We start from the raw sequence: 25845 nt of genomic DNA on the forward strand, positions 1-25845 counted from the left end.
ATTATCATATGGTTTCACTTATTGGTGGAGCATAACAAATAGCATGGAGGACAAGGGGAGTTAGAGAGGAGAAGGGAGTTGGGGGAAATTGGAAGGAGAGGTGAACCATGAGAGACTATGGGCTCTGAAAAACAATCTGAGGGGTTTGAAGCGGCGGGGCGGAGGGAGGTTAGGGGAACCAGGTGGGTGGGTATTAGAGAGGGCAGGGATTGCATGGAGCACTGGGTGTGGTGCAAAAATAATGAATACTGTTATGCTGAAAATTAAAAAAAAAAAAAAAAGCAAACAGTCCAAAATATCTTTCAAATTACTAAGCTGACCAGGGCTGGACCATGATAGTCCAGTCTTTTGGAGTTAAATCCTGGAGCAGTGACCATGAGAATGGAATTGAAAGGGACTAGGGATGGGGCAGGAAGAGAAGCACTGGTTGGACCATCAGTCTGAGACTATTCTGTGAAGGTAGGACTTCTTGCTTGAAATCTACTAGGTGGTTATAAATGGATCCTGAAGTATAAAAAGAATTTGGTAAATAACTAAACATCTGTCCACCAAGGGTGTGACATGGTCCCTTGAGAAAGCTCCCATTTTCCAAAATTTTCAAATGAAAGGAGATTTTAGTATAGAAATAAAATTCAAGATTCCAAAGTTACTGACTACAAAAAAAAAAAAAGAAAAAAAGACTCCAAATCTGGCACACATAGAGAACAGATCTATATCATGTATACATAGACATGCATGCTCCAATAATTTTGTTGAAAGGAGAAGTCATTAAAAACATTTGGTGGTTGGTATTCTTACACTGGGCTTCTATGAATCCCTGAACATTGTTTACAAAGATTTTTACCGGAAGGGTGGAAGCACAGCATTAATCAGGCACAAAGAAGGTCTCTAATGGTTAAGTACTGCTACTCTGGGAATAATCTTGAGGGCATTTAAGAAAGACCAGAAATCATAAAAATCAGATGGTCATCAGATAGGCATTTCCTAACCTATGAAATGTCTGAAGACAGAAGTGAATCCCTATCTGTGCAGAGACTGGCACATGTTGTGTAAACAATTCTTTAATCTACATTTAAAAAAAAAAACACTGTCTTAATTTTGGGGCTTTGACTAAACCATAAATAAGGTATAGAAGATTTTTAAAAAATATATTATTTGTAAATAATCTATGGCCGAAAAGAAACAGTAGCTGGGCTGAGCTAGCTGGTTTGTAACTCTGCATAAGCAAAATAGCCAGGACGTGGCTTTTTTTTCACTTAAAACATCAGAAAGAGTTGGATAAATAAATATGATAAATTAGATTTATATCAGTTTTTAAACATACCACCCCCCTCTTTTGGTTTTTATGTGAATGATAAATTAGGCCTTTTAATCAAATGGAATAATATATTTCTGTCTTCTGGAATGAATTTTATTTGGGGGATGATTCACAGAAGGATGATCAACTACCATGTAATTACAAGTGGCACTATAGCAACAAGATTATTATGTCAACACAGTGGATTCTTAAAAGTTAAGAGCAAGAAAAACAATTTGAAAAACATATTCAGCATTTTTGAGCACTCTTTTTTTTTTTTACAGTTTAATTGGCTAAACAGAAAGCAGTCTTGGTTTCAGGTTATTGGTGGACATTCAAGTTTATCAGACATTTCATGCTTATAACTTCTAAAGGAATGAATGAATCTGGCCCAAATCTAGTCACTACTGAAGTAATTGAGAGATAATTCGAGCATCATATCTTGAAACAAAATCCCTGCAGTCTTGAAACAATACATCAGTGGACATATTTCCTCACGCAGTCATTCATAGTCAAGTTTTTATCTAAAAACTTTAAGTCTTTGAATTAAGCTTGGCTTGTGGCTAAAGATTATTGAGAGAAATAGTTTCATAAACTTTTTTTTTTTTTAGTTTATAAGTAATCTTTACTCAAAGTGGGTATGAGTCTCACAGTATGCCGACTACGGTAGTCCCGTAGTCCGTCGCTCACTCCACATCTGGTTAATAGACACCAGGTGTTATCTTAACCATGTGTAGGTCACAGAGCCACTAATTTGTTTGCAGTAAATATTTAAACTGTTGCATGAAAATAATACACACTGGGTAGGAAAGTTGAAAATTAAAGCTAAGCTTAGCACTCAGATTCTGCTGATACCATCATCTGATCAAGTTGTCCAAACAATTAGAATGTGTGTATATAAACTTACACTGTAAAAGAAAAACTGGGGAGGGGAAAAGGCTTTGCAAAGATTTTAGATAAGAATAAGAATTCAGGGCATGGAATTTGGGGGCAGGAGTCATTGAATTTAGCATACAGTAATATATACAGGAAGCTCAAAGTCAAGGGCAGGACTAGTTGAATGAAAATTTTAACTACGCTTCACTTGCTAAAAGGAACATTACAAATCTCTGCTGGATGGCAATCTCAAAGGCCAGGCACCAAAGGACATAAACAGTTGTGCTTAAGAAAATTCAGTGCAATTCTTTCTTTTCTTCTAATAACTGTTTTGAGAATTTCTATGGCAGAAGTTTACATGCAGTCCATCATGCATTTTGTTTTGTTTTGTTTTGTTTTTTTGCTTAGCAGAGGGACAGAAGAAGAGAACAGATGTGAAATAGCAGGAGAGATTCTCAAGACAGCTCAAGGCCAACTTTGAAAACAAATTTAAGTGGGGCTTGGGGTTTGTTCACCTTTCTCCATCTTATGCCTTATAGTCAAACACTTTAACTGCACAGTTTTGGAATCTGGAAAAAGAGAATGGAAATCATTCATGCAACCTTCTCATTTTATATATGAGCACTGAGACCCAAAGAAGTTGAAGGATTTACCCAAGATTAAAGGATAAACTGATTGTAGAACTAATGAGAAAATAGGTCTTCTAATTGTTGATGTCACCGAACATATATATTTATATTTATACTTATACATATATATATGCAATATATACATATTATATAAATATACATGTTCGGTGACATCAACAAGTTGAAGGATTTACCCAAGATTTACCAAAGATTAAAGGATAAACTGATTGTAGAACTAATGAGAAAATAGGTCTTCTAATTGTTGATGTCACCGAACATGTATATTTATATAATATGCATATATTACATATATATATATATATATATATATATATATATATATATAATCAAGAGACTGAAATCAACCATTCAGTGAGTAAATTACCAAAAGCACAAGAAAACAGTTCTAGCCAGGTGTCTCCTCCATTTACTAGGGGAACTCATTCTGGCAAAAAAAAAAAAAAAAAAATCATTTAACTCCTGCTTTCTTTTCCATAATGGTTGCATCCCAGGGAACTTCGGGACTGATGAATCCACCTCACTACATGCAGCTACTCAGATGAAAGCTGTATTCTGACTCCAAAGCAGGGGATTAGAAGTAAGAAGCCTGTTCATAAAGCTATCGTGTTGTGCACAAAAAATCATTCATTCCATAACTTCAGCTTAAGTACTTGGGAAAACACACATTTAAGAAGATGATGTTCTTCCTCTTCATTTATTTTTTTCTTTTGTATGACTTGCCACCTAATGAAGTTTGTGGTAATAAAATCACCTTTACTGCATCTAGTTTAAATGCCTTTGGGAAAGCTTCGTAGGGAAGCGGCATTCTGAAGGTTTTCAAATCTGAAGGGAAATGAGCTGTGGTAACACAGGAAGTTCCTAGTATGAATGGACTTCTCATGAAGTAAGTGGACTTTTTAACAATTAAGCAGTGGGATCAGTGGAAAGTTACTCTGGTCATCATTCCTGTAAAATCAGTGGACCTCTTAATACAGATGAACAGAAGCTACCACAAGCCAGTTATCTCTCCCGAGGAAAGGGATTTATGATAAGAATTTTATACTCTGCTCAGGGAGGAAGAAGATAAGGGTCTTTGCCTTGAAATAGTGGAAGAGACTGTCTATATCACTTCCTGTCCTCTTCTGGACATCCTTAGAATGTACATACATTTAGAGTTATCCTACTGAGGCTAGATTAAGCAAACAGACATTATTATATCAATCCAAGTCTCAAATATTAGTAGAATTTATCAATTTTTATTTGCAGTGGTGTTTATAAAGAGTCCAAGCAATATTTGGATAACTAGAGGCAGAGAAGAACAAAATATGTAAGTTGTTGCTGACTCTAGATAAAGTAAAAGGACCACTGTGTAAAATCCTTAGTAACGAGGAGAGCTGAAAACCAGTGAACCAACATAAAAAGCCGTTTCCCAATCTCTTTGGTGAACTGGCATAAACACAAATTACAAGCAAAAATAATTTTATAAATACTAATGTTTTCCCAGTTATTTTCACCACACAATTTCTAGAGAATTATGACATTGAGTGACAGGAAATTTTCTCTTCTTACAGCAAGTTCAACTATATACACTAAAAGGAGTAAAGAGGAAGAAGCATTGTTGGGACTTTTTTGATCCAACATAGTAAGAAAGTTACTGTTTGTTAAAATATTAAAATCATTAAGCTGTAGGTTGACCTGCCTGCCTTTAGTACTGTTTATTAAGATGCTTTCAGCCTCTGTAATACACTGAAAAGTTTTAAATGTAATTTTTCATAACCTAATGCTACTCTAAGGTATCATGTTTTTATATTAAAGGCCATCCTAAACATTTCCAAGGGTGGGGCTACCTCAGCTGGTGTTTCCACTTGCCGACTCCCAAGAAAGTCTTGACAGAATAGCATGAATGAAACTAGCCTTCTTTTCTAATCACATGGAATCACGAGCTGTTAGTCATTAGCACAAATTACTATGACATGACTCTTGGAGATCCAAGACTGCTCCCCAGCTTTATTTGGGCTGCTGTTCAGAGCAAACAACCCAATCGTTAAGAGGCTCTGAAGTATTATGTGGTCTGGCCAGTGTTTGTGAAACTCTCCACCTCGAAGCCTCATTTCAGCAGATAACCAGCATGGCCATGTTAAGCACAGCCAACTTCAATGATCGGAAAATAACCCGATAAAACCCACCGCAAAGTCCACGTTGCACTAAGCTTCAAAAAATGAGGAAGCTCGCCTGAGAAGATGCAGAGGACATGGCTCTGCATCTTGGGTCTTGGTGTTTGCTGTGGCGTGCTAAGAAGTTCAGTGTCACCAAGAGACAGAAAGAAAAAGACACAGTGAGTGGTGATGGGAAGCAAATCAGAGACAAGGATCGTTTTTGGACCCAAGTGGAAAATCAGGCGGAGACTGGTATAAACAAACAAACAAAACAACAACAACAACAAAAACAACATCCCAAGGGCAAACAGTACTCACGATGCAGCAGAGAATGCAGGAAAAGATGCCAGCTGATTTAAATGCTACAATCTCAGTGTCAGTTATATGTCACAAAGAACGACTCTCTTTTGTTACAAAGAATGACTCCAGAACTATTATTTTCCATTATAAATTAGTGAAGGATTCTAACAAGGAATTGTCTGAATAGCATAAAGTAATATATACCATCAGCATGCATATTTCTATTTAAAAAGTATCTAATGACCAGAACTTATGCAAATTTATACTGTGTGAAGTAGGAAGTCATAGGTAAGTGGAACTTCATTGAAAAAAACACCGAAAAACAAAAAAACAACTGGCGCATTCCTGTTTACTACTGACCCTCTTCAGTTGTTGTTGTAATTGTTCCCTCATGGACTCAGGACAATTGTCCAGCTGGGTCTTCTGCTCGGAGTAAAGCTCCTGAAGCCTCTCTAGTTTTTCCCTTTCAGCATCAAGCTTTACCTTCTCCTGAAGTTCAGAAATCAGAAAATAGAAGAATAGAAATTACCTTCACACCCAAAGCAGGCATTAGTGAACATTTCCCAAGGATAACACCAACACACACACACCCACACACACACACACACACTCTCACACAAACATACACACACGCCCGCACTATATCCTATGCATGTAGAAACATACCTAGTTAGTGACTAAGATAAGGGGGAAGTGGAAGTAAAGACAAGCGGGTTCCATTTCTGTAGTCTTAAAACACGGTCCACATCACTGGGTACTGACAATGACTGACTGACTTCCTTCCTTCCTGACACCATGTTTAAAGTGGAAGAAGCTGGTCAATGGTCAACAAAGGACAAAAGAAATGCCAACCAAATTTATAAGATAGCCTTACAAAGAGTCCGTTGGCAGAGACCAAAGCAAAGGAAAGCCGGCATTTACCTCAAGTATAGTCGTGGTCCAATTTGCTCATGGCATTTGTTAAGCAAGCTTTGCAAATTACTGTAATTTTATTTTCGGACCAGAAGCATGCCAGGTACACTAGTTGACACCCTGGTCACCTGAAACAGCTCTAGCTATCTGGCAAACTTCAAAGCTTAAGCAATTAGAAAATCTGTTTCTAAGGCTGAGAGAGCAGGGAAGGAGGCAAGCCTGACAAAGCAGCGAAGGGAGGCATATCACGCAGTTTGGATACACCGATACATGACATTTACTGTGGAGATGAAGACTTCTCTACATTCACGGATATAAAAAACACTTGAAACATGGACTGTGGAAAAAAGGAGAGAACACCCAGGTGTCAGAAAATAGAAGAGAAACGTGGAGATAACACTATATCTTTCCCCAGTCACACAGTCCAGAGGGATGCTGGACATTCTCTGGGGTCCACCAGGCAAATCCTATAATAGTGATTACATGGCCTTCCATGTCATCTTTTAAATTGAGAAAAAATACTCCAACCTGTTTAGTGCCTGTCTTCCCAACCGGGTGCCCTTTATGATGTTCTAAAGCCTTGAAGCAAATTTTAGCCCTGATTCTCCCCTGTTGTAACTCTGTCAGCCTACACAGAAGCTCTTCGTGACAGATGCCTGGGTGGCTCGGTTGTTGGTTAAGCGTCTGCCTTCGGCTCAGGTCATGATCCCAGGGACTTGGGGTCAGGCTCCCTGCCCAATGGGGAGTCTGCTACTTCTTCTCCCTCTCCCACTCTCCCTGTTCATTCTCTCTCTCAAATGAATAAATAAAATCATTAAAAAAAAAAAAAGCACTTCATGAAGCACTACCATGATTTGGCCCTCATTAAGCACAGTGACCACCCCCTTACTCTCCTTGCCTCATTCACCCTAACTGCAGACAGCAATAAAACTGGCTTCTAAGCTTGATCAGAGAAGGATTTTTTTTATAAGGATGCAGCTCTCAAACAGTCCCATAAAATTATACTGACTATAATTTCTTCATCCAAATGGCCATGATTTCCCGTGTAAACATATCTTTAGATTCTTTATAAAAGAGGCTATGGTTTAAATGGAAAACTATAGGACATAAATAGTTATACCAGTTCACTTAGGTGTCCATTTTTGGCAGAAAATTTCTAAATGTCAAGGGCCGTTTAGAAATGCATATTCAGTTTTTGTTTGTTTTAAATATTTTATTTATTTATTTGACAAAGAAAGAGAGACAGCGAGAGAGGAACATAAACAGGGGAGAGTGGCAGGGGGAGGGAATGGGAGAGGGAAAAGCAGGCTTCCAGCTGGGCAGGGAGCCCAATGAGGGACTCCATCCCAGGACCCTGGGATGATGACCCAAGCTGAAGGCAGATGCTTAACAACTGAGCCACCAGGTGTCCCATGTATTTAGGTTTAGAAGTGCAGTTTTTAACCCTCAAAATGATTAAATACAGAAGTGATAAAACTGAGAATCCGACTTCATCTATCAATTTTAAAATGTTTCTGCAGGGGGCGCCTGGTGGCTCAGTGGGTTAAAGCCTCTGCCTTCGGCTCAGGTCATGATCCCAGGGTCCTGGGATCGAGCCCCGCATCGGGCTCTCTGCTCAGCAGGACTTCCTCTCTCTCTGCCTGCCTCTCTGCCTACTTGTCATCTCTGTCTGTCAAATAAATAAATAAAATCTTAAAAAAAAAAAATGTTTCTGCAGGGGCCCCTGGGTGGCTCAGATGGGTTAAGTGTCTGCCTTCAGCTCTGGTCTTCATCTCCAGGTCCTGGGATCAAGTCCCTATCCCCTGAGTCCCCGGGCTGCCTGCTCACTGGGGAGTCTGCTTGCTTCTCCCTCTGCCTCTCCCCTCTGCTCGTGCCTTCTCTCCCTCTCTCTCTCAGATGAATAAATAAAATCTCTAAAAAAAAAGTAAAAAATAAAATGTTTCTGCAACTGAAACTTTTGCAGACTATTCAGAAAGTTTCCTCCATCTTTTCTGGCAAGTGTACAGCCTGTGCAACCCCCCAGTGCCAGAGGTAGAGAGGGGCAATGGCTTGGAACATAGAGTGAAGGATCATCAGGTGTTCATTCACAGGAAAGCTGATCAAGGACCAGTCAGATTCAGCCTTTAGTTTCAGAATGAATCATTTTTCCCTTTAATACAGCCAGCAATACAGAACACCAGTCGTCCTTTGGATAAAAAAAGGTGTTATGTCTTCTGTGCGTGGATCAAAGATTGCCCTATTTACACAGCAAAAGAATTTTATCCAAAAGAGTTCTATTTGTAGATACTGTATCACTGGATTTTGCACCAATTCTAGTTCCAAGAAGAAAGTTAAAAAAGAGAAACAAAGAAAGCAAAAAAGCAAGAAAGAAACCTATCCAATCCCCTTAAATACCAAATGTGCAAAACTGTAAAATTTAAAGTTACATTTGACAGAGCACATTGATACGATATTTGATTATATGGAAAGGCACTGGCCTGAAACCCAGGTCTCAAATCTGAAGAAATAGCCAAACTAGGCCTCTGAGCTCCCCATTTTGTATTACTACTAATAAGCCCAGATAACGAAGAAAAAGTACCTTATGTTTACATAGCACCTTCCTTCTGAGGTGCTCAAAATGTTTTGCAATTCCGCACAAGGGGGCAGTGAGAAGACTAATGCAAGAGGGCACCATCAGAACCTTCTGCTTCTCTGGTTTACGGGTAATGCTATGAGCAAGACTTTCGTCTCAGCGCGAAAGCTTAATGGGGCCAAAGCGAGGGCAAAGGAAGGAAAGGGCAAGGATGAAAGGACCAGTAGCAGGTGGGCCTGGCCATCAATCATGGAGGACCAGAGACGTGATATCACGCCCATGCCAGCCAGTTGGCCAACTCAAGCCAGAAAGAATTTAATATTCCTACTTTCTATTTATTGCCCAGAAGGTTTTCAAAGGAAAATTAGCTCTAGGCAACTAGTTAATTAGACCTGAAAATATCACCTTCTACGGTGAAGACAAATATATGGACAAATTAGATAGCATTTCAGGGTTCAGGGATTCTCGCTTTGACATGCAAAATATGAAAACTGGCTGTTATTTCCTTTCCCCAGATTTAAACTGGTACACTTGCCTATTACAATTTTTATAGGCTCAACAATTTCTAAATTCTAAAAAGAATTCTAAATTCTAAAAAATTTCTAAATTTCTAAATTCTCAAAATCAATTTCTAAAGGCCAAGTTGGCAGAGAGCTTAACTTTTTTTTTTTTTTTTAGGATTCATGAATCTGTTTTCAAGAAACAAGTATATTTAAGTGAGTTGCAATGAACTTTAAATTAAATAAAATTTAAATTAAATTTTCAATAAATGTATTAAATTTTAATGAGCAAATTTAATAAATTTGTATTAAGTTGAACAGATTTAAGTTTACTGAAAAAAATCAGATGACAAGGAATTGGAACACTCCAGGAAAACCCAGATGCACAAGGGGGCATTTGTAAAACCAGGCACAGACTGTGATTCACCGGAGATGTGGCTGTGTCTGTTCGCACTGCTCTTGCACGGATTTGTCATTATGTACTGGCAAAAGCCATGTGGGTCACAAATTCATTGCCACATTCTGCTCTTTCTTTATGTTTAAGACTGATGTTCCTAAAGTGTATATATGACCAACAGTAATTACTCACAGCAAATTAAAGCAGAAATCAGTATATAAAATCAGGCTCTATTAACTTGAGTTGTTTATTCACTCACTCAGAGACTATAAGTAGAGAAAAGAGGGAGCCTGGATTGTCTAGGTTGCTCAGTTGGTTAAGTGTCTGCCTTTAGCTCAGCTCATGATCCCAAGGCCCTGTGATTGAGCCCCACATTGAGGTCCCTGCTTAGTGGGAGGCTGCTTCTCCCTCTCCCTCTGCTGCACTTTCTCTATCAAATAAATAATAAATAAAATCTTAAAAAGAAAGAAAGAAAGAAAGGAAGAAAAGAGGACCATACTCATGAAGTATGGTCCAGTTAGCTCTGTGGTTCTTAGTCTGGACTGCACATTAGACAAATCTGGGTGAACTTTAAAATATACTATTTTCCAAGTCTCCATGCAGTCAGACATTCAGGAGCAAAATAGAGTATGAGCATTTAAAAAAATCCCTCCATGTTCTCTCATATATAGCCAGGTTGGGAACCCCCGAATGAGCTACCCAGAATGATGTGGAGAGGCAAAGGCAATTAACAACAATTCGAGTTTTTAAATGAAGACATGGGACATTAATACACAAGGCACCAAAGAGTGCTCTTCAGATATTTGGCTTAATGCCTTTACTTCACAGTACAAAAGGCCCTTTTACAAGTGACACTCCAATTGTACAAATTTTTACATTCAGATTAAATGCCTCAAGTAAACCAGACAAAAACTGTACCATGAGATTCCAATATCCAGTGGACGTTCAGAGAGGAAGGCATTTCAAGCTCAGATGCAAAATGACTGTCTTCTAGTCAGACAGATGATCAGGAGTGTGGGTGAGTTTACCTTAACTAACTTGAACTTGTACACAAGAATGAGCAATGATCTTTAATGAACTTAATGATCCAAAGCTCATCATGGGACCATTTTGCTGGCAATGTGGTTAGAAGACAGTAACAAGTTTCTCTCTTTTGAATTGTATTCTTGAAAGAAGAAGTTGAAATTTAACTTGTTGGCTCTATTTGAATTTCAATATTACACAGAAAATTCCTGAATCACAGTGAAGACATAATTTTACCACATCTAAGTAATATTTCGTAAGCAGATGGTTCAAGATTACTCTGAAAAGATGCTTACTTTATATTAGCTTGTGAGGCTGCCAGATAAAACAGAGAACACTCCATTAACTTAGAATTTCAGATGAATTACAAATTATCTTTTAATATAAGTATGTCCCAAATAATGCTTAGGGCATAATTACACCAAACATTTTTCTCTGTTTATCTGAAATTTAAATGTACCTGAGCATCCTATATAAATATTTTATTACATATAAATATGAATATATATATATATATATATATAGGATGGGATGTATACAGGTTATTTATTTACTTATTTATTTGTTAAATCTGCTAACTCAGTTAGCTTAATAAAGATTTTCTTAAAACTTAAGGTCCATCTTTGTAATTCCCAAACATTTAGCACACAACCCAGCACATGCTAAGTACCTGGGTGTGTTTCGTGAAACACTGGGTCAGGTTTGGAGTTGATGCGGTGATGTGTTTAAATTCATTCAGTACCTAAGCCAGCATTTCTAAGAGCAGTCGATCCAAAGTCCTTTCCATATACCCTGAGATTACTCTTCCTTCTAGTTCCTAAACCCTGTGGTTTGGGAGGTAGGCATCCTCATGGGTTCAGAGATTAGGCTATTGTTTTAGGTCCAAAAATCACTTATCTGAAATTCTTAAGACCAGATGTGTTCCAGATTTCAGAACATTCTCAATTTTATAGAAGTAATGCAGTTCATATAGCATACATTAAAAGGCATTTCCAGTAAGGTCTGGGCCAGTAACTAAAAACCAAACACATTTCTATTTCTGCAACTACTTATGAATATTTACACAGGTGTGAATATCAGTCTAAGTCAGGTTTCGTAACCAACTAAATTTTGGTGCCAATCTTACAAAATGATTCCCCCTTCCCCCCAAAAGACCTTTTCAGATTTTAGAACTGCAGAGAAAAGAATATGGACCCATGTCAATGGATGCTGGAAAGCTGAGAACTCATTCTCTACATGCCTCTATAGAGGCACATCCTTATACTTCTTTCTGCAGATTGTTTTTTCCTTTAGCTTTGACATTTTAATTACACAATTGATGGATTAATTTAGTGTGGAAAAAACTGGACAATCAGAACACTAGGGATTTCTATAATCAAACAACCACCAGAAAAAAGAACCCTAATCTGGAATCCTGTTGACTGAGTCCCCAAATCCCAAGATACTCTTCCACTTCCTCCAGCTAACTTTGAAATGTAAGAAAGAGGCACGGGAAGGGCTGGGTCCCTTCTGAACACCGCCTGTGACTTGGCAAATGTTCTGCACTCCAGAAGCATTAACACTCTGCTAAGGAATTCTGGGGCAGGCTCTCTGTCTTCCCCTGGCTCTAAAAGATGGGTGGAGCGGAAGTAACAGGTACCTTGGCAAGATAATAATGTGGGAATAAAATGTAACCATTTTAGATACAATGATACATGCTTCCAGTAGGAGAATTTGTCAAATAACTTAAGATTTCTCTGTGGCAGGAGTTATATGGCGTGGAGTGATTTAAGCTTCAATTCACACCTTTAAGCCTGTTTAGTTATAAACAAGGCCAGGATGGCAACAAAATACCATAATCTGTCTGTGTGAGGACAGATCCTAAAACAAAGAGTGGCTGAGCTTTATTTATGATGAACTTCTGGGTAACAGAAAGACTCTGAGACAAGACTACGGACACAGAGCTCTTTCCTTAACCATTTTACTGAATTTCAGGACAACTGACTATGGATTTTTGCATGCCAAAGAAGCAGAGATAAGACATAGATAATCATCATAGAGGAAATGGAAATTCCTTTATAATAAAGTAAAGGAAATTGGGAAAATATTTTTCGTCCGGAATTCTTACTGCAGTCAGAACGAGGCAAAGACAGAAGGAAAACTGACCTAAACAAATGGAGGTGTGCCTGCTCCACTGTGGCCTCGGCTGGGCTTGGCCGTGGGCCAAGGGAAGCCAAGTCCACAAACAGGCCTCTGCCAGCAAGGGGCTTCATGGTCCTGGTGGCTTCTCTGCTCTGTTGCCAAGCTCATTAGACTGAATCAGTTCACTGGGGCAGAGGTTAACAATTCTCTCTCCTTTTACTAGCCCCAGGAAAACACTATGGCCTCTATGCTGACTGTTTCATCAAATAAATATCCTTTCTGGACTTACATTCAAGTCAGATACTTATATTTGTTCAGGGTTTATCTATGTTCACAAAGACTCTATTTGTGATGAGGCTACCATCTGAGCACTTAGCTCAGACCCACATGGAAATGGGCTTCTTGATGTTTTTGATGGTGGAACCCATAAGGGCAGAGAAGAGTCAGCTCAGGGAGCCACCGCAAAAATGTTCAATAAATATATAATTGATTACATTGTCTATATTTTCTGTTGTCTATATTTTAGATGTCTATATTTTAGATGGCAACGTTTAATAAATAAGTCATCTATAACATTCAGGTTCCCCTCTGCATCTGAAATTGGAGCGCTCCTATGAAACCCTTCCTAAACTGAAATGGTATAAATCAAAGAAGCAATTACCAGTAATTTACATGGAAAAAATGTTAATCTTTCCCAGACCCCCAAAATAACTTCTCTTCGGCTTTTCTGATACCTTAGGACACATCTTGCTCTTCTAACAGATACACCAAGTAAATACACACACAGCTGGAAGCTGCGGGGGCTGGATGCAGAGATGCTGCTGTAGTTCCCAGGCAGGGGGCTAGGGGGCGCCACGCTGGCTGCTGGGGGAGTGAGGGCGCACTCCCGGCAGCACAGGCGCTGAAGGCTTTACACACGCTGAACGCTAGGGTCACGTCTCACCGCCATTTTGCATAAAAGCGGAAATCCTCTTCGGATTTCTCTCAGCGAAAACAGGTGCTAACGGAGAGGTCTTTGGTAAGTGAGAAGCGTCGTGACGTGAACTTTCAAAAAAGTGAGTGACACCGGTATATTAATTATACTAATTAATTATATACTATTATATACTATTATATACTAATTATACTAGCTAAAACAGAATGACAGTCCCCAAATCATTTAAGAGAAATACTACCAAGGCCCGGCCTCGAGTGCCCAGGGAAAGATGCCGATCCTTTCACACCAGCATTGGAAATCTGAGGTGTCAGTAAGCCTTCCTCCTACGGCTCCAGGCCTTGTCTCCAAAACAGTAGGGCCAGGCTGACAGGACGCGCTACCGACATCTGAGGCGGAGCTTGCCCGGCAGGGATATCTTTCCAGGTTTTGGTTTTCTCATTCCAGTTTCCGACAGCAGCAACAGGTGTGTGGAAAAGGAAACGAGATCCCAAAGGGCAGAGGCCACTTCCTCCTTCTGTCTTGCACTCCCGCGGGGCTGGCCGCGTGACGGCGAGCCCACTGGCATGTGCACTGAAGCACACCATCCCAGATGGCCTGAGCTTGGCAGCGCGGAGCTCTCGCGCAGGTGTCTGGCTCCGTGTTTCTGCTAAGGGCTTGCTGTTAGCAGGAGATCTAAGGACAGTATTGCCGAAGCATGCTGGGAGGTATGCTAGCCCGGGCTATGAGCCGGTAAACAGTGGAGAGCACTGCCTGTCTCTATTTCACATGCCAGAGTGGGAAGTCCATACCTAAAAGCCCCAAACACACGTAAAGTACGAAATGCGATTTGTATGGGGACTCAGAGAACAACAGGGTGAACGTAATCAAGACTGGAAGGGTCTGAAAGGGCTTTTCTGGAGAGCTAACAATGAACCTAAGCCCGGAAAGATAGACCAGACAAGATATGGAATACGGGAAAGGAATTCCAGGCATGGGAAATAGGTCTGCAAGGAAACAGACCTGGCAGGAGGTGGGGGTACTCTAACAAATAGAAAGAAGGTCAGCACGCGCATGGTGTGAAGGAGGGGGCAGTGATGAAGGCCCACGAAACAAGTACATAAAATTTATATAAAATACGGTGGAACACAAATCAGAGTGATAGGATCTACTTTATGTATTTTTAAAAATCGCTCTGGCTGCTGTGAAGAGAATGAACTAAAGGGAGGCAAGTGGAAATGGAAGGGAAGAAGAGATTCTGATGGTTTAGAAGAGAAGGCTGTTAGTGGAGATGCAGAGAAGCTGAAATCATTGAGAACTCTTAATGTGAGGGTGATGTCAATGTATACCCTAACAGCTGCATGAGTCGGTCCTTTACTTCAAGCCCCCCATGTCCCCTCTCCTATGCAGAGCCTCTGCCAAGCTTACCAGAACAATAATAGAAAGGATGGAGGTGGCCTCCTTTCTTGTTTCTATCCATATCCCTGGAGATCCACCTCTCCTTTAGAGCCACAGAATATAACACGACTTTCCCTGGGAGGTGGGATTAAGCATTGAAACCACTTGCTTCACTTTTGTGTCTCATGCTAATGATGGAGACAAATAGAATTTTCAGGCCATGACATGTGTGGGCTACACAAAGATTAATAACTACATGGATAAGGAAGGCAGAAAGTCTCATAGAGGACATGATACCCATTCTTCTGACTCACAAGTTTACCAGTAGGACATAAAAATAAATACTAATAAGCACCCCAAACAAAGACATCTCATGGTTCCCACAGTTTCTTGCTGTTACCAGTGCAGAATCTTGGAAAACCAGAAGCGTCCTTTACTGCAGATCTAGACAATCAATCCTTTGACTTGGTTTTGGGCTTTTAAAGAAAAATATACCAACTACCCAAATGGATTCTTTACTATTTCAAAGTCTGGAGCTAGAAGAATATACAAAAAACTTAATGTGAAAAAGCTGGGTAATCTTGACAAGGAGGCAAGCAAGAAATTGATGTGTAGCTGAGTCTGACATCAATTTCTGACAATATCACTTTGAGCTCATTCTCTGGCACCAAGATCAAATGCCCTTATTTATAGGTCTCAAACAAAGAAGAGCCCAAAAAGGAAGCTGCATTCAGCAAAAATCCTTTCCACATATTACCCACCAGAACTTACTCAAACTGATTTTTTTCCCTTTTTCTCAACTTAGTGGAGAAGATAGTGAGCAAGGAAGAAATATGTTTAAGTTCGTTTGTGTTTTTCCTCCAAAACTGGAATTTCATTTTTTTAGGCTTAGTTTAGCTGTAACTAACTCAAAGTGTGAGAGAAAAGTAAAATATTTCCCAGAGGAAATAAACAAATAAACAGATAAAAACCCAACTACAACCCTGAATTCTAAAAGCTGCAAGTAATTTTTCCCATTTACCGTAATAGGTATCAGCTAATATTCAGGTTGTGGCCTGAAATGTATGAGTGAGACCTTTTCCAAGGTAAGTGTCAACCGTGTTTCATGGATATTTTCCACCTGACAGTGTGTGAGGATTGCCTGACAACTCCAGTGCATTCGCCAAAGAGTAGTGCGCTTGCACTGAAGACAATGGTAAGTCAGGACAAGGGCAATGAATGGTTCCCATTCAAATTCTTAATAAATAGAGAAATGAAAAAGAAAAAAGGCAACAGCAGTTGAATGTGCTTAAGTCATCCCCACTGGATACAAGTGATTAAGAATAAACTTCTTATGCTAAAATAAATCTTTAAAAAACACAACACAATCAGAAGAGCAGAAAACCTGTTGGAAAAAAGCAATTCACTCATCTCAAGTAGGTTAAGAGGTCAGAAATATCAACTTGAAAGTTCTATGGGCTCTAGTCCCTTAGCATCCATGGCTCAAACCCTGACAGTTCTTTGTGAAGAACTTACCTCATCTTAAGACTTTCTCCTAGTACCACTGTCTCCAGGAACATGACACACAAATCCCAAACCATGGGAATTCATACAACATTTAAATTTGACCAAATGGAACCACCATATTGCCCCTACAAATTGCATTCAAATATACTTTTCTCTTACCTTGGTCTTTTCACCAACGATGTTCTTTTCCAGTTCTGCTATTTTCCTATTTAGATGATCCAAAATTTCCTTCTCTTTCATAAGTTCAGTTGTTTCGGATTTCTGTTCTCCATCCAAAAGAGCACATTCCATATCCAACTGAGGACATAAAACAAAGCCCAGAGGTGTTTCACCTTCAGAGAGATTCTCAATTGCCCACTTTAGAGGTGCATTTTTAACAGCCACAAATTTCAAAAAGTACTATGGTATCAGCCAGACTGTAGGCTCTAGAGAACACTCCAGAGAGTTTAGGTGAGACTCAGAATTCCTATATAAGAAAGCTGGACAGCCTGCACTATATTTACTAAGAAATCTACCTATCATTTAATTTTTCTACTATAACTCCTTTTCTGCTAACTTCTCAATAATATTTTGCCTATTTGCTCACATTCAGACTCAAGCACAAACCATCTTGGGAGCAGCTGTGTCTGTCTTTGTCCACAGAGCTTGGGAAGTGAAAATTACACCCAGCCCAGCGTGCAAGCGATGCATTCTTAGCAATGACAGCAGGAGGGACATCCAGGGTCTGTGGATAAAATGACAGGTGAGCAGTCCCCTTCCACTTATAGCTGTCTACATCATCTGTGAGTATATACATGGTAGGCAGAATCATTTGCTCCATCTCACTCCATGGAGTTAGTATGAAAATGGCCCCTTTCTCTTATTATATAATAGACTATGTGTCTATCTCCTCTCTGGTTGCAAACCTCTAGAAAGCTGGGTCTATGTTTTCTTTATATATAAAACCCCCTATATTCTGACACGATGTCCAGCTCATAGTAAGCATACTCAGGAAATGTTTGTTGGATTTGAACACGGACACCTAAATATATGGGACCTCAATTGACAGATCTGTAGCAAGTCAGAGAGCATACACTAGTTAAGACAAAACTGGCTATACCCAAAGTACATCAAAAAAGTCTCATCTGGGGTGGCTGGGTGGCTCAGTCATTAAGCATTTGCCTTCGTCTCAGGTCGTGATCCCAGGATCCTGGCTTCGAGCCCCACATCAGGTTCCCTCCTCCATGGGAAGCCTGATCTCCCTCTCCCACTCCCCCTGCTCATGTTCCTTCTCTCTCTCTATCTCTGTCAAATAAATAAATGAAATCTTTAAAAAATAAAAGTCTCATCTGACTTAAGAAAAAAAAAAAAAAGAAAAGGAAAAAACTTTTAAAAAAAAGGGGTTTTTACCCTAACATGGACCTACTGAAAGAAAATACTAACTCATGTTGATTTCTACGTATTCTGCTTCCAAAGCTATGCCTTAATAGGCAGTAATATTTTTAAGCTAAAGGAAAGTGAGAAAAAAGCGAGGGGTAAAAAAACCAACTCCTGTTTTATACCTCTCTGGAAGATTCATCCATCTGGTCATTGATATCTTTGATTTTTTGTTCAAGTTCCTCGAGGTTATTCAAAATTGCTATCCGGGTCTCTTCCATTGCAGCCAACTCCTGAATCCTTTGTTCTTCGTTTATACCCTCAGGGGTCTGCAATTAATCAACACAGAAAAGGGCTATTCACACTTCAATTCCAGAATCGCCCAATTTACACACCAGTAGGAAGTCTGGGGTTTCACAGTCTCAGTGCCTCTTTGGATTCTAAAAGCATCCTTGTGATTGTTCTGTTGCAATTCTGCATTTTCCCACAAATCCTCAGCAGTGAAGGTCTTAAGTTACCTCATACAAACCAAATTAAATTCACCCATTCATATTCTTTTGAAGTTGAAATAACTAAGTTGGTACAGATGAGGAAGTTGGGATCCATTGAGATTGTAGTGACTTATCTTAAGGTCATAGAGAAAAGTTTGGCACAGCAAGGAACTAGAATCTAGACAAGACTTTTGACATCTTCCTCGGGGATATCTTGGACATGATGCTACCTTCACTCCAACCTCCATATTCTCTCCCATCTCCAAGTAAGCACTGCTCCTACAACAGTTTCCCCAATCTCTAGCTGTATCCTGGGCCCCCCGGCTAGGGTTATCTGTGAATGGGCATTCATGCTTATTTGTCTCCTTTCCAACACATGGTGGAAAAGCAAGGGCACGATACACTTGGCCGCTCTCACCTCAGTGTTCCTTGAAGTGAATGACCAGGATAATACAGGCCTTATTACTTTGGTGATTCCCCAAATCACTGAAAACTATACACTTAATATGACATTAATTCATGTTTCAGTGTTCTTGTGTTCACACATTACTGAAAGGCCTGGACAAACTTTACTACACCCGAAAGTTGTTTACTCCACCCGAAAGTTGTTTGCGCCCAAAAGTGTTATCAACCGGCTACTTCTGCTTCTGTAAAAGTGCTTGCTCAACGCGCGGGCTAACTAGCTACTTTCGCTTCTGTTTGAATGCTTGCTTGATGGCGCGCATGAGCTCCCAATTCCAATCAACCAACACCAGGTATGATTTTTAAAATTTGTTTGTACCCCACCCAAACTTGTTTGTACCTGCTTATAAAAACACTGCACTTACTCTGCCTGGCACCTCTCAGCGTCACCGGCAACGAGTGCGCGGAGGTCCGGGTTAGGACTCATAATAAACGACCCTTGCTGTTTAGCTTTGACTTGCGTCTCTGGTGGTCTTTTAAGGTGGGCGTACAATGCGCTCGGCATTACAATTACTATCTTTATCCTACAGCACCTTTTTCTTATATAATGTTTAAGACACTAACTGGGCCAGTGGGCTTCTCTGACACAAAATGTGACACTGGTCACTTTACAGAAAAAAACTTGAGTTCCTTGGCAAGGAATGAGAAAGTCAGGAAAAAAACTGAGTAAGAGAGGACATACTTATACCCCTGAACAGAGTGATGACAGGTGCCCAGGGAAGAAAGGAGCATTTGGGATCATATACATGCAAACTGGGACTGCCTATTGTTTTAAGAAGAGAGTATAATGAGTTGAAAATCGCCTCTTTCAGCCATTTCAGATAGTTATCCTAGATATCAGCTGATCAGTCTTTCTGTAAGTCCGGGGATGCTGGGGTAAAGGTACATCACTTACTCAATTTTCATCTCTTTTTGAAAAAGAAATAATTTTTCTGCATTAGTAAGTCAGCCATGAAACAATTTCACAATTGGACATTAAACACAGCAGCCTCAATAAGTAAATTATTGAAGATTATTCATTAGTCAGTGCCAAGAATATTCATATTAACCAAAGAAATAATTAATATTTGGTATGCCATATGAAATTCATTTGATTTATTTAATGATCTTGAAAATAACTTCAAGAAGAGAGCCAGCATGTGGTCTTCCTTATTCACAGTCTTTATTCTTTACCCTACTTCACTGCCCCTTAAGGAGATCAAACAATTGAGATGTCACAGTATCTCAGGGTGATTAGCAAAGGTACACAGGCCTTCCACGCTTTGACATTTAGACTCCTAATTGCCATCTTAAATGCAGTATCTTGCCAATTAATAAAACAACCGCTGACCTTTTTACCACAATGAATCTCATTGTCTTAGTACTCAGGCAGCTGTTTTAGGGTATGAGGAAGGCCCGTAACAGTGAATGGCATTCCAAAATCACTGACGAGTAATCCTAGCAGGAAAGGCCCAAGAAGGCCAGTATCCTGTTGGGTGAACATTTCATATTGGGTTTCAGCTGCCAGCATGGTTTAAAAATATCTCTCACTGGTGGAAGCCAAGCATTAAGAGCAAACAAAAGCTGAGCAATCTCCATACCCTAAGCTTTCTAAGCAAGTGGCGGGTGAAGAAAGGTGACAGTGGCGATTATAAACGTCTAACTCCAAGTTTCTAAACAACTGACCACAATGGGCACCACAGATAATAGACCATTTGAAAGGCTGTTTATAACCATCAGTGCTATCTAGGAAATGGTCGTTCTTTTTTGTTATTTATAAAGAGTAAAATCTTCAAAAGGCATTCCAAAACTGAATGGTTGGTGATGGAATGGGATGAGCGTACTGTTTACACACATAGGAGCATCCCCGAATATGCCATCTATGAGGTAACCCGATCTCCACAGGGAAAGGGGAGGGACGGTAGAAACGAGACACATTGTTTCTGCTTCCCCCCCCAAATCTCCTTAGAAACTCCTTGCAACCAAGGAAGGTGCAAGTGTTACGGCTGCCCACTATAGACAGAATGATTACTCAACAAGAGAAGAGGGAGAAAATTCTCAAAGAAAAGAACTTTTTTTTTTTTTCTCAAATAACAATATGAGGTGATGGATGTTAGCTAAACTTAGCTAAACTAGCTAACCAGTTAGCTAAACTAAGCGTGGCAGTCATTTCATGATATTTGTAAGTCATGTCACAAGGCCGTACACAAAACACACAAGTGCTGTACGTTTGACTTATATCCTAACACTACAGGAAAAAAGAACAGTAAGCTACTCTCAGCTTTCACCTCCGGTGCCAGAAGACAGGTTCACAAAAGCCAATTAAAATGAGCGTATTCCGGGGTGCCTGGGTGGCTCAGTCAGTTAAGCATCTGACTCAGTTTGGGTTCAGGTCATGATCTCAGGATTGTGAGATCGAGCCTGGTGGCAGGCTCCACGTTCAGTGGGGAGTCTGCTTGAGAGTCTCTTTCTCCCTCTCCCTCTGCTCCTCCCCCTTTGCTCTCACTTTTTCTCTCTAAAATAAGTAAATCTTTAAAATATTAAATTAAATTAAATGTGCATATGTCTAAGGTCATCTGTATCTTTATGTGTTAGCTAAAACTAAGCTCCAGAACAGTAAGTCTCAGGTTTCCTAAATATCATCAAAATCTTTGTTTCCTTAAATCAATGGATCTGTCATATTCTTTTCTGCATTTGATCCTTAGATCGATTAATAACAAACACTGTCCTTTGCTAAGTAAATGAGTTAGTGAGCAGATTACTAAGAAGAAAAGCATCCAAAACAAATGCTCATTTAATCAAACACTCTTCTATCTGCTGTCCTGGGATGACATATATCTGTCTCCGAGAAGTCATACAGGCAAACCTCCGTCCTTGGAACTCATCCCCTCCCTCACTCCCTGCCTAAGCTGCTGCGAGGTAACCAGAGGCGCCTTTGTTATTTCCTGTCTCTAAAGGATGCACAGTCTTACATGTCTGGTCACAACGGAGGTTGCTCGAAGCTTTAGAGGCGTCCTTTTCCACAAAAGCATATTTGGGCATCCGCCCATCCGCCATGATCTGCCCATTTACACACCAGCAGCTATCATGTCCTAGCTCTCTTCAGCAGGAAACCTGTCTCCCTAAAGATGGTCCTTAGAGAGAGACACACAGCTTACTGTTTTACCAAAGTCTTGCAGCTGTCCATGTTGGAAGACATTTAAATGAAAAGAGAGACAAGACTTCAGAGGAAGCCTAAGGGCTGATGAAAACAGCTCAAGCTTTCAAATGGTGGGTCGTTTACTTTGCTGAGTACAATCAACTTTTGATTCTGCCCCCCATCCTAGTTTCTAACAGTTGCAACTTTCTGGCAATTGAGACAGATGTCTTATTCGGAAGTACTTTCCACAGAGAATGAGTAAGGTCGTTGTGGTCATTAGGAGAAAGAAGGACTGAACCTTTTCAAATCCTGATGCTGATGCTGGGAGAACTCAGAAGGTTAGTCCAGGATGGACTCCTGATGAGGAACACTGAGTAAAAAAGTCAAAACACACATACTCCTCCTGAATAATACTCCAGGTGATAAACTACTTCCAGAATTTTGCACATGATAATGTCTTTCTCTTAATCAGTTTGTGTCATTCTCTTACAACAAAAATTTAATTGATAATTTTTTTTTTGGTTTTCATTCTTTGGCTATAATTGCCAAGAATCTCAGAATTGAACTTAATGGTCTGAGTTACTTAATTAATTAATCCTGTTTACTTAAATAAATTCTTGTGATTATGGCATCTGTTTTTTCCTCCTGATTACTATTTTTGGTGTGTTAATTTTATTCCAATAAAGCTTATATCTTCTTGTCACTCTCTTAAATCTTTTCTAGAAAAGAAGTAGAATTTATTTTAATTTCATAGAAAAAAGATTCTTGGCACACTTAGGTAGCTAGCCAGTTAAGCTTCTTACTCTTGATTTTGGCTCAGATAATGACCTTGGGGTCATGAGATCAAGCTGCAGGTTGGGCTCTGCACTGGGCATGGAGCCTGCTTAAGATTCCTGGCTCTCTCTCCCTCTGCCCTCTCTTTGCACACTTGCACACACTCTCTGTCTCTCTCTCTCTCTTAAAAAAAAAAAAAAGAAAAAGAAAAGAAGAATCTTAACCTGTGTGAAAAAAGTTATACCAAAAGATAGTCTTCTAATTACATTTAAGAAATCCTCAAATTTGGAAGACATTTTGAAATCAATATACAACTAGAAGACTAAGTAATAATGACTACGTATGAATCTTAAACACTTATATATCTAAAAAATATCATAAGTACACATATTTACTTATGTGTAAGTGTTTAAGACCACTCATGATAAAAGACTAATTTCCTTACAAATAACTCTAATGACTTAGTAAAAACAAGGTAAGAAATTTTTAAAAAATGGGTGAAGAACATGAGTAAGTGGGTCAAAACACAAATTAACAACCAAAAATAAGAAAAGATGTCTAACTTTATGCATAATTAAAGGCAAGCAAATTAGACACCAATTAATTTAGTATATTGAAAAATTCTGAAAATGTGCAGCCTTGGCAAGTGTATGGAGAACAAGACGTGCTCACAAACTGTTGGTGGAAGTGTCACCTGGAAATATGCAGCCTTTCGAGAGTATCATTTGGAAGTACTGATTAAAATGAATAACATAGAGGCACCTGGGTGGTTCAGTGGGTTAAAGCCTCTGCCTTTGGCTCAGGTTGTGATCCCAGGGTCCTGGGACTGAGCCCCGAGTTGGGCTCTCTGCTCAGCAGGAAGCCTGCTTCCCTTCCTTTCTCTCTGCCTGCCTCTCTGCCTACTTGTGATCTCTGTCTGTCAAATAAATCAATAAAGTCTTAAAAAAATTAAAAATAACTAAAATGAATAACATACAACTCTTTGATCCAGCCATTCCAATTTTAGTAAGTGAACTTGAAGATATATTTGCACAATATTCACCGCATATCCATTTTATTAGTAAAAAAAGCTAGAAACAATTTAAATGGTCCAAACAACAGAATACTAGTCAGCTATTGAAAAGAATGAGCCAGAGCTGTGTGTACTAAAATGCAAAAATATGCAAGACATTGAGTGAGTCAAGGAAAACGGGCAGAACACTGTATGTTTGCATCTGTGCCTCCATGCCTGTGGCCGTAATATGCACAGAAATATGAAGAATGCAGGTAAGACACTTTTGGTGTTTATTTCTCAGGAGTACAACCGGGAGGGGACAGAGAAAAGAGAAACTTCCTTCTTTGGAGTTTTCTGTATTGCTACAATTCTTACGGTGCACACTTGTTACTTAAGAGTAAGTGCCCTAATTTGCTGCACCTCATTTAGCTAATTACCTCTTAAACTGAAGCTTCACTGAAAACATTTTGGGAAACAAGTTCGACAAAGCCTTTCATCTCTGGGCCAAAGCAGAAGAGCCCCGGGCCCTAAATCCTGATCTTTTTGCTCTGTCGCCTTTACCTTGGGTAGGATACTAAGATAAGCAGACTCGCTGGATGTTTTCAGGAAGGCAGGCGTGAGGTCCCTGAGCAGCTCATCATTCCTGATGCTCCTGGGGGAAAGGAAGCCGGCACCACTCTGCCCAACGCTCCCGAAGACCGCCGAATCGGCATCGTGCAGAGAGCCTTTCGGGTGGCACCTGTACCTGGCGTCAGGGCTCACCATGGTTTCCTCAAACACGGACTCCTCGTCAGACAGCTGCAGCTTCTCAAGCTCCTTGTTGATCTTCTGCACATCGGCTACGGTGGTGCCGGTGGACAAGTGACTGTCAGGCTTCGTGTATTCAGCACAGAGACTGAGGATCGTCTCCAGGCGCTGTCTCTCCTAGAACACAGAAGAAGGGACAGTCAGAGAGTTTGTGACAATGCAGACAATCACAAAGAAAAAGATCGAAGAGCCTGGGACCACTGGCGATTTCATCCCACAGGTAAACCCACAGTCAGTGGGCTGATGATGAGTTTCCGTCATCTTCGATGAATGTGTTTAAGGATCCAGGTGAAACCCCAGGGGGAAAATGCCTGATTTTCTTCCCAAACTCAATTCGGGCTGTCCCCTCTCCCTAGATGTCCCAGTGTGGATCCTCCCACATAGCAGCCCCAGGTAAGCCTTTTCTTGATTTATTAGTCCACCTTCAAAGTTGTTTGTTTGTTTTTTTAATCTCCTTTTTAAAAAATGTTCACTCCCCCTTCCTTCTCTACCACTCTACCTCCAACATATCTGGCTCTTTCATCCCTATCGATTTAACACTTGTGCTTAAAGTTACTTTTCTAGCATCCTAGAGAAACAGACACACACACACACAAATACTACTTGAAGAATCTTCTAATTTAAAAGAATTTTTTTCTTGAATTTTTTTCAAATTTTTTCTTGACATTCCTCAAATTTTTCAGTACTTTTCTTATGTCTTCTCATGAGATAAAGGTCTTTTCCACCAATTTCTCACATGGGTAATTAAAACTATAAAGAATTAGAAATACTGCATAAAAATGAAAAACTTTTCATGTCACGTCCAGATAGAAAGACAGCAATGTATTTCAGATTCTGAGATCATTTTGATTCAATTTAACTGGAACATAAAATGATAGTTCATTTGCTTAAAAAAAATATATAGGCCATTGACGTCTATAATGGTACCATTTCTTCACCAAGCTCCCCATACAAAACAAGTGGATATTTATGGTTTTGACTTAAGGTAAATTCTCTATATATTTTTGAGCAATAGGATATAATTTATGAAGTATTTATCATAAATCTCGACAGCACTGTTTGGGGTTCGGAACCTTAACATCTCTGCCTCTCACATTAATTCCAAGGCCAAAGTGAAAAAGAAAATAAGATAAAAACGACAACGAAAATTTGTTGTGATTACATCTACCACATTGGAAAAAAATTCAAAAGCCTTCCGTAGAAAAAACATTTTCTAAGCTGGTTACCAGTAACAAAGTAGAGA

At 39.7% G+C, this 25845-nt stretch overlaps 1 protein-coding gene and 1 long non-coding RNA gene across 31 annotated transcripts in view; one reads left to right on the forward strand and one right to left on the reverse strand.

Annotated features, from left to right (window-relative positions):
• PHLDB2 (pleckstrin homology like domain family B member 2) overlaps positions 1–25845 on the reverse strand; it is a 220310-nt gene that overhangs the window by 38513 nt on the left and 155952 nt on the right. For 25 of the 29 annotated variants that reach the window (XM_032349417.1, XM_032349342.1, XM_032349348.1 and 22 more), the window contains 4 exons: positions 24357–24719; positions 18142–18285; positions 16760–16897; positions 5619–5747 (listed from right to left, as the gene is read on the reverse strand). In XM_032349417.1, coding sequence (XP_032205308.1) covers positions 5619–5747; positions 16760–16897; positions 18142–18285; positions 24357–24719 — 774 coding nt within the window. The remainder of the gene's footprint in view (positions 1–5618; positions 5748–16759; positions 16898–18141; positions 18286–24356; positions 24720–25845) is intronic. The other 4 variants (XM_032349431.1, XM_032349482.1, XM_032349503.1 and 1 more) reach the window with 2 other exon arrangements.
• LOC116594345 lies at positions 13727–17812 on the forward strand. Of its 2 annotated transcripts, XR_004287177.1 has the most exons (4): positions 13727–13801; positions 16222–16289; positions 17193–17342; positions 17773–17812. It is a non-coding gene; the product is annotated as an uncharacterized LOC116594345 (long non-coding RNA). The 2 variants fall into 2 exon arrangements; XR_004287176.1 differs by lacking the exon at positions 16222–16289.

Source organism: Mustela erminea, chromosome 1 (genome assembly GCF_009829155.1).
Source record: "Mustela erminea isolate mMusErm1 chromosome 1, mMusErm1.Pri, whole genome shotgun sequence".
In the NCBI taxonomy this organism is placed as follows: domain Eukaryota; kingdom Metazoa; phylum Chordata; class Mammalia; order Carnivora; family Mustelidae; genus Mustela; species Mustela erminea.